The 10,000-nt window shown below is 45.4% G+C and overlaps 1 protein-coding gene across 1 annotated transcript in view; it reads left to right on the top strand.

The window, feature by feature from the left end:
* LOC306919604 (sodium channel protein type 4 subunit alpha B-like) overlaps positions 1 to 10,000 on the top strand; it is a gene marked incomplete at both ends in the record, with an annotated part of 104,814 nt that overhangs the window by 5,582 nt on the left and 89,232 nt on the right. Inside the window, 4 exons of the mRNA XM_079532363.1 lie at positions 1,375 to 1,668; positions 6,643 to 6,700; positions 7,835 to 7,976; positions 9,009 to 9,213. Coding sequence (XP_079388489.1) covers positions 1,375 to 1,668; positions 6,643 to 6,700; positions 7,835 to 7,976; positions 9,009 to 9,213 — 699 coding nt within the window. The remainder of the gene's footprint in view (positions 1 to 1,374; positions 1,669 to 6,642; positions 6,701 to 7,834; positions 7,977 to 9,008; positions 9,214 to 10,000) is intronic.

Here is a 10,000-nt window from a genome sequence, read left to right on the forward strand (position 1 = left end):
TATAAGTCTATGTAGGAGAGCCTCCATTGGACTGAAGCCAATAGAAGTCTATGTAGGAGAGCCTCCATTGGACTGAAGCCAATAGAAGTCTATGTAGGAGAGCCTCCATTGGAGCACATTTGGCGACGCACCAGGCGATCGTTATCGTTATCGTCCATGTTAGCATCCCGGATGCAGAGTAAATCTAGTAAGAGAGTGGCGACACTAGCGTTGACTCCCATTGTAACAATGGAATGCGGAAGTGCTCATTTTATCTCAATGGGATAGTTCCAGTCATAGGAGCAATGTTTGGAACTATAGCCCATAGGCACCCACTTTGTCTCAATGGGATAGTTCCAGCCATAGGAGCAATGTTTGGAACTATAGCCCATAGCACCCAGCTTTGTCTCAATGGGATAGTTCCAGCCATAGGAGCAATGTTTTGAACTATCGCCCATAGGCACCCTGCTTTGCGGCGAGATCAAAGTGTGTCGCTAATCTCCTACTCTACACTCTGCCGGGATGTAGCCAAAACACTACCGAGGCGATCGACAACAACGGGACGTGTGATTAATTCTATCGCGACTAGGTCCCACGGTGGGCCGTCTAACACATGATCTTTGCTTAGAATTGGACGGAATGATTTAGATAAAGAGTTATTCACGTTTTAAGATTTTCGATCCGATCTGCATTTTCGATGACGTCCCAAACCAGAAATAACATTGAATGTTGCGCAACAGACGCTCCCAGCCTGTGGAGCGACGCTCCCAACCTGTGGTGCGACGCTCCCAGCCTGTGGAGCGACGCTCCCAGCCTGTGGTGCGACGCTCCCAGCCTGTGGAGCGACGCTCCCAACCTGTGGTGCGACGCTCCCAGCCTGTTGAGCGACGCTCCCAACCTGTGGAGCGACGCTCCCAACCTGTGGAGCGACGCTTCCAGCCTGTGGTGCGACGCTCCCAGCCTGTGGAGCGACGCTCCCAGCCTGTGGAGCGACGCTCCCAACCTGTGGAGCGACGCTCCCAGCCTGTGGAGCGACGCTCCCAACCTGTGGAGCGACGCTCCCAGCCTGTGGTGCGACGCTCCCAGCCTGTGGAGCGACGCTCCCAGCCTGTGGAGCGACGCTCCCAGCCTGTGGTGCGACGCTCCCAGCCTGTGGAGCGATGCGATCGGTTTTGATATCAATAAATCTCCGTCCTTTTATTAATCTCCATCCTGGGCGACGAGCGTTACTAATTGATAGGACGGAGAACTCCGTTCTTGCCGCTCGGGGTGTTAACCCATTTAGACCTGAGTTAAAAACATTCACTTTGAAAGAATATATATTCAAAGATTTGCACCACATTTTTACGAATTTTCAAAAATGGTCATGTGATGTGTTTCATCCAATCGTTTCAGGGTTGAAGACCATCGTCGGGGCTCTCATCCAATCAGTGAAGAAGCTCGCTGACGTCATGATCCTGACCATCTTCTGCCTGGCTGTCTTCGCTCTGATTGGTCTACAGCTCTTCATGGGAAACCTGCGGCAGAAATGTGTCCTCTGGCCCCTCCCAGGAAACCACACCTTATATGGCAACGTCACAGGAAGTGACACGTTCCTCAGCAACCTAACAGGAAGTGACACGTTCCTTAGCAACGTAACAGAAGATGGAAACGACACGCTAGACTTCCACGCATACATCAACGACCCTGGTATTATTATTGTTATTATAATTATTATTATTATTATTATTATTATTAGTAGTAGTAGGCTACTAATAAGGGGGGGGGGGGGGTTGCTGCCCCCCCCCCCCCCCTTCTCCTCTCCCTCCATTGGCTCCCGGTCGCTGCCCCTCCCCCTTCTCCGCTCACTCCATTGGCTCCCGGTCGCTGCCCCTCCCCCTTCTCCTCTCCCTCCATTGGCTCCCGGTCGCTGCCCCTCCCCCTTCTCCTCTCCCTCCATTGGCTCCCGGTCGCTGCCCCTCCCCCTTCTCCGCTCACTCCATTGGCTCCCGGTCGCTGCCCCTCCCCCTTCTCATCTCCCTCCATTGGCTCCCGGTCGCTGCCCCTCCCCCTTCTCCTCTCCCTCCATTGGCTCCCGGTCGCTGCCACCCCCCCCCCCCCCCCCCCCTCTCCTCTCCCTCCATTGGCTCCTGGTCACTGCCCCTCCCCCTTCTCCGCTCCCTCCATTGGCTCCCGGTCGCTGCCCCTCCCGCTTCTCCTCTCCCTCCATTGGCTCTCCTCAGACATTCATATCCTGTGTATATAAGCTCTGTATCTGGTTAATTGCGGGAGGATGTGGGATTCACGAGGCCTGCAGGTATTTTAATACCGCCCGCGCCACCAACATTTGTGTTTGTTCCCACGGGCGCCGCGGGCTCCCGTTCCCGTTGCAGTCAGAACTACAGATTCACTCCCAATCTAAACTATGGAATGAACTTCCCATTGCAGTCAGAACTACAGACTCACTCCCAATCTAAACTATGGAATGAACTTCCCATTGCAGTCAGAACTACAGACTCACTCCCAATCTAAACTATGGAATGAACTTCCCATTGCAGTCAGAACTACAGACTCACTCCCAATCTAAACTATGGAATGAACTTCCCATTGCAGTCAGAACTACAGACTCACTCCCAATCTAAACTATGGAATGAACTTCCCATTGCAGTCAGAACTACAGACTCACTCCCAATCTAAACTATGGAATGAACTTCCCATTGCAGTCAGAACTACAGACTCACTCCCAATCTAAACTATGGAATGAACTTCCCATTGCAGTCAGAACTACAGACTCACTCCCAATCTAAACTATGGAATGAACTTCCCATTGCAGTCAGAACTACAGACTCACTCCCAATCTAAACTATGGAATGAACTTCCCATTGCAGTCAGAACTACAGACTCACTCCCAATCTAAACTATGGAATGAACTTCCCATTGCAGTCAGAACTACAGACTCACTCCCAATCTAAACTATGGAATGAACTTCCCATTGCAGTCAGAACTACAGACTCACTCCCAATCTAAACTATGGAATGAACTTCCCATTGCAGTCAGAACTACAGACTCACTCCCAATCTAAACTATGGAATGAACTTCCCATTGCAGTCAGAACTACAGACTCACTCCCAATCTAAACTATGGAATGAACTTCCCATTGCAGTCAGAACTACAGACTCACTCCCAATCTAAACTATGGAATGAACTTCCCATTGCAGTCAGAACTACAGACTCACTCCCAATCTAAACTATGGAATGAACTTCCCATTGCAGTCAGAACTACAGACTCACTCCCAATCTAAACTATGGAATGAACTTCCCATTGCAGTCAGAACTACAGACTCACTCCCAATCTAAACTATGGAATGAACTTCCCATTGCAGTCAGAACTACAGACTCACTCCCAATCTAAACTATGGAATGAACTTCTCATTGCAGTCAGAACTACAGACTCACTCCCAATCTAAACTATGGAATGAACTTCCCATTGCAGTCAGAACTACAGATTCACTCCCAATCTAAACTATGGAATTAACTTCCCATTGCAGTCAGAACTACAGACTCACTCCCAATCTAAACTATGGAATGAACTTCCCATTGCAGTCAGAACTACAGACTCACTCCCAATCTAAACTATGGAATGAACTTCCCATTGCAGTCAGAACTACAGACTCACTCCCAATCTAAACTATGGAATGAACTTCCCATTGCAGTCAGAACTACAGACTCACTCCCAATCTAAACTATGGAATGAACTTCCCATTGCAGTCAGAACTACAGACTCACTCCCAATCTAAACTATGGAATGAACTTCCCATTGCAGTCAGAACTACAGACTCACTCCCAATCTAAACTATGGAATGAACTTCCCATTGCAGTCAGAACTACAGACTCACTCCCAATCTAAACTATGGAATGAACTTCCCATTGCAGTCAGAACTACAGACTCACTCCCAATCTAAACTATGGAATGAACTTCCCATTGCAGTCAGAACTACAGACTCACTCCCAATCTAAACTATGGAATGAACTTCCCATTGCAGTCAGAACTACAGACTCACTCCCAATCTAAACTATTGAATGAACTTCCCATTGCAGTCAGAACTACAGACTCACTCCCAATCTAAACTATGGAATGAACTTCCCATTGCAGTCAGAACTACAGATTCACTCCCAATCTAAACTATGGAATGAACTTCCCATTGCAGTCAGAACTACAGACTCACTCCCAATCTAAACTATGGAATGAACTTCCCATTGCAGTCAGAACTACAGACTCACTCCCAATCTAAACTATGGAATGAACTTCCCATTGCAGTCAGAACTACAGACTCACTCCCAATCTAAACTATGGAATGAACTTCCCATTGCAGTCAGAACTACAGACTCACTCCCAATCTAAACTATGGAATGAACTTCCCATTGCAGTCAGAACTACAGACTCACTCCCAATCTAAACTATGGAATGAACTTCCCATTGCAGTCAGAACTACAGACTCACTCCCAATCTAAACTATGGAATGAACTTCCCATTGCAGTCAGAACTACAGATTCACTCCCAATCTAAACTATGGAATGAACTTCCCATTGCAGTCAGAACTACAGACTCACTCCCAATCTAAACTATGGAATGAACTTCCCATTGCAGTCAGAACTACAGACTCACTCCCAATCTAAACTATGGAATGAACTTCCCATTGCAGTCAGAACTACAGATTCACTCCCAATCTAAACTATGGAATGAACTTCCCATTGCAGTCAGAACTACAGACTCACTCCCAATCTAAACTATGGAATGAACTTCCCATTGCAGTCAGAACTACAGATTCACTCCCAATCTAAACTATGGAATGAACTTCCCATTGCAGTCAGAACTACAGACTCACTCCCAATCTAAACTATGGAATGAACTTCCCATTGCAGTCAGAACTACAGACTCACTCCCAATCTAAACTATGGAATGAACTTCCCATTGCAGTCAGAACTACAGACTCACTCCCAATCTAAACTATGGAATGAACTTCCCATTGCAGTCAGAACTACAGACTCACTCCCAATCTAAACTATGGAATGAACTTCCCATTGCAGTCAGAACTACAGACTCACTCCCAATCTAAACTATGGAATGAACTTCCCATTGCAGTCAGAACTACAGACTCACTCCCAATCTAAACTATTGAATGAACTTCCCATTGCAGTCAGAACTACAGACTCACTCCCAATCTAAACTATGGAATGAACTTCCCATTGCAGTCAGAACTACAGATTCACTCCCAATCTAAACTATGGAATGAACTTCCCATTGCAGTCAGAACTACAGACTCACTCCCAATCTAAACTATGGAATGAACTTCTCATTGCAGTCAGAACTACAGACTCACTCCCAATCTAAACTATGGAATGAACTTCCCATTGCAGTCAGAACTACAGATTCACTCCCAATCTAAACTATGGAATGAACTTCCCATTGCAGTCAGAACTACAGACTCACTCCCAATCTAAACTATGGAATGAACTTCCCATTGCAGTCAGAACTACAGACTCACTCCCAATCTAAACTATGGAATGAACTTCCCATTGCAGTCAGAACTACAGACTCACTCCCAATCTAAACTATGGAATGAACTTCCCATTGCAGTCAGAACTACAGACTCACTCCCAATCTAAACTATGGAATGAACTTCCCATTGCAGTCAGAACTACAGACTCACTCCCAATCTAAACTATGGAATGAACTTCCCATTGCAGTCAGAACTACAGACTCACTCCCAATCTAAACTATGGAATGAACTTCCCATTGCAGTCAGAACTACAGACTCACTCCCAATCTAAACTATGGAATGAACTTGCCATTGCAGTCAGAACTACAGACTCACTCCCAATCTAAACTATGGAATGAACTTCCCATTGCAGTCAGAACTACAGACTCACTCCCAATCTAAACTATGGAATGAACTTCCCATTGCAGTCAGAACTACAGACTCACTCCCAATCTAAACTATGGAATTAACTTCCCATTGCAGTCAGAACTACAGACTCACTCCCAATCTAAACTATGGAATGAACTTCCCATTGCAGTCAGAACTACAGACTCACTCCAATCTAAACTATGGAATGAACTTCCCATTGCAGTCAGAACTACAGACTCACTCCCAATCTAAACTATGGAATGAACTTCCCATTGCAGTCAGAACTACAGACTCACTCCCAATCTAAACTATGGAATGAACTTAGTCCTAGCCCGTAGCCCCTCCCCTAGCCTCGACGACCTTACAACTTATGTAACTTAGATAGCATTTTATGTAGACATAGCACTATATACTCATAGTTTAATTATATAGATATTCCACTGATTATTGATGACTATTGTTTAATGTTTATGCATTTGATGTATTACCATATTTGTTGTCCTTTCTTACTGTAAGTCGCTCTGTGTCCGAGAAATACCTGAACTATTACCATCACAGGTTAGGGTTAGGGTTAGGGTTAGGGTTAGGGTTAGGGTTAGGCTAACCCTAACCCTAACCCTAAATACCGGAACTATTACCATCACGGTGTTAATATCATTAGTATTAATTAATCATGAATATAAATATCTTTCTGACAGACAACTATTACCATCACGGTGTCAGTATTAATATCATTAGTATTAATTAATCATGAATATAAATATCTTTCTGACAGACAACTATTACCATCACGGTGGAGCTCCTCTGCTCTGTGGAAACGCATCTGATGCAGGGTGAGTTGTTATTATTATTATGATTATTATTATGATTATTATTATTATTATTATTATTATTATTATTATTATTGCACAAAAGGCATGGAATACGGTTGAGTATATTCCAGGAAACACCTGGTAAATTGACCAACAAACTCCGGGAAACTCACGAAATGTACCATCACCCCCCCCCCATATTACCGTATATTACTGTATATTACTGTATATTACTGTATATTACTGTACATGCTGCTAAACTTGAGGTTTACGGGCAAATCTAGTGCCCATAATTGCCCATTAATCCCCCTTTTCACGCAGTGCACGCTCTTTACCTTTCACAACATGTCGGGAGCGATGTGAGACAAAATGATAAATGACATCTGACCCTGGTGCTGGGGGTGACAGCTGACCCTGGTGCTGGGGGTGACAGCTGACCCTGGTGTTGGGGGTGACAGCTGACCCTGGTGTTGGGGGTGACAGCTGACCCTGGTGCTGGAGGTGACAGCTGACCCTGGTGCTGGGGGTGACAGCTGACCCTGGTGTTGGGGGTGACAGCTGACCCTGGTGCTGGGGGGTACGGATATATCCATGGCTGTCTAAGTGTATATATGTTAATGAACAGGGTGTGTCCAGAGGGCTAATTATAATATATGTTAATGAACAGGGTGTGTCCAGAGGGCTAATTATAATATATGTTAATGAACAGGGTGTATCCAGAGGGCTAATTATAATATATGTTAATGAACAGGGTGTGTCCAGAGGGCTAGACCTGCATGAAGGCTAATTATAATATATGTTAATGAACAGGGTGTGTCCAGAGGGCTAATTATAATATATGTTAATGAACAGGGTGTGTCCAGAGGGCTAATTATAATATATGTTAATGAACAGGGTGTGTCCAGAGGGCTACACCTGCATGAAGGCTAATTATAATATATGTTAATGAACAGGGTGTGTCCAGAGGGCTAATTATAATATATGTTAATGAACAGGGTGTGTCCAGAGGGCTACACCTGCATGAAGGCTAATTATAATATATGTTAATGAACAGGGTGTGTCCAGAGGGCTAATTATAATATATGTTAATGAACAGGGTGTGTCCAGAGGGCTACACCTGCATGAAGGCTAATTATAATATATGTTAATGAACAGGGTGTGTCCAGAGGGCTACACCTGCATGAAGGCGGGGCCAAACCCAAACTACGGATACACCAGTTACGACTCGTTTGGCTGGGCTTACCTGTCCCTGTTCCGCCTGATGACCCAGGACTTCTGGGAGAACCTCTTCCAGCTGGTAAATACATTTATATACTAGTTATACTAGTTAAATACATTTATATACTAGTTAAATACATTTATATACTAGTTAAATACATTTATATACTAGTTAAACACTAGACTGGTTTGGCTGGGCTTACCTGTCCCTGTTCAGGCTGATGACCCTCCATAGGGCCGGGGGTCCCAGGACTTCTGGGAAAACCTCTTCCAGCTGGTAAATACTAGTTAACACCTAGAACGCCCAGGGTTATTTAACCCATTACATTATAGCGCCCAGTCGATTTATAAACACGGACCATTTTTACCGACGGACCGGATGTTGTGAATGTGTGTGTAGCAGCTAACAATAGCCACACCACTCTAGAGTCGATCGACCACAACGGGAGGTAAGAATAAATCTATCGCGACTAGCGACTGGACCGCGGAGGGCCGTCAAACACAGGATGTTGTTTTATAATTAGACAGGATGATTTAGATCGCGAGTTATTAACGTTTTAAGATTTTTGTTGTCCTCGGCTAAACAGGGGAGGGAGAACACCAAGGATTGCACAAAAGGCGCTCCCAGGCTGTGGAGCCATGCGATACGTTCTCATATCAATAAACGTAGTCTTTTGGACAATATTTAGTCCTGGGCGTCGGGCGTTACTAGGTGTTAATACATTACTATATAGTACTAGTTAAATACATTTATATACTAGTTAAACACTAGACTTCCAGCTGGTAAATACTAGTTAATACATTACTATTTACTAGTTAAACACTAGACTTCTTATTAATTAGTATTTACCAGCTGGAAGAGGTTCTCCCCTCTTCCAGCTGGTAAATACTAATTAATACATTACTATATAGTACTAGTTAAATACATTTATATACTAGTTAAATATATTTATATACTAGTTAAACACTAGACTTCTGGGAGAAGGGACTTCTGTCTCTGTCCAGACTGATGACACAAGACTTTCAACTGGTATTTATGTGTGTGTGCGCGCTGATGCATGTCTGTTTGCGTGCGTGCGTGCGTGCGTGCGTGCTGTGTGTGTGCGTGTAGACGCTGCGAGCAGCAGGAAAGACCTACATGATCTTCTTCGTGTTCGTGATCTTCCTCGGATCGTTCTACATCATTAACCTCATCCTGGCCGTGGTGGCGATGGCTTACGCTGAGCAGAACGAAGCTTCTATCGCTGAGGCCAAACAGAAAGCTGAGGACTACGAGAAGATACTGGAGAGAATGAGGGAACGAGAGGAGCAGGTTAGTACAACTACCTACCTACCTACCTATCTATCCATCTATCCATCTATCCATCTATCCATCGAACCTCACACACTCAACTGGAAGCTCACACACTCAACTGGAACCTCACACACTCAGCTGGAACCTCACACACTCAGGCCACAAGTCAACTGGAACCTCACACACTCAGGCCACAAGTCAACTGGAACCTCACACACTCAGGCCACAAGTCAACTGGAACCTCACACACTCAGGCCACAAGTCAACTGGAACCTCACACACTCAGGCCACAAGTCAACTGGAACCTCACACACTCAGGCCACAAGTCAACTGGAACCTCACACACTCAGGCCACAAGTCAACTGGAACCTCACACGCTCAGGCCACAAGTCAACTGGAACCTCACACACTCAGCTGGAACCTCACACACTCAACTGGAAGCTCACACACTCAACTGGAAGCTCACACACTCAGCTGGAACCTCACACACTCAGGCCACAAGTCAACTAGAAGCTCACACACTCAACTGGAAGCTCACACACTCAACTGGAAGCTCACACACTCAGCTGGAAGCTCACACACTCAACTGGAAGCTCACACACTCAGCTGGAAGCTCACACACTCAGCTGGAAGCTCACACACTCAACTGGAAACTCAACTGGAAGCTCACACACTCAACTGGAAGCTCACACACTCAGCTGGAAGCTCACACACTCAGCTGGAAGCTCACACACTCAACTGGAAACTCAACTGGAAGCTCACACACTCAACTGGAAGCTCACACACTCAGCTGGAAGCTCACACACTGA

This window comes from Electrona antarctica, assembly GCF_951216825.1.
Source record: "Electrona antarctica genome assembly, contig: scaffold_378, whole genome shotgun sequence".
NCBI lineage: Eukaryota > Metazoa > Chordata > Actinopteri > Myctophiformes > Myctophidae > Electrona > Electrona antarctica.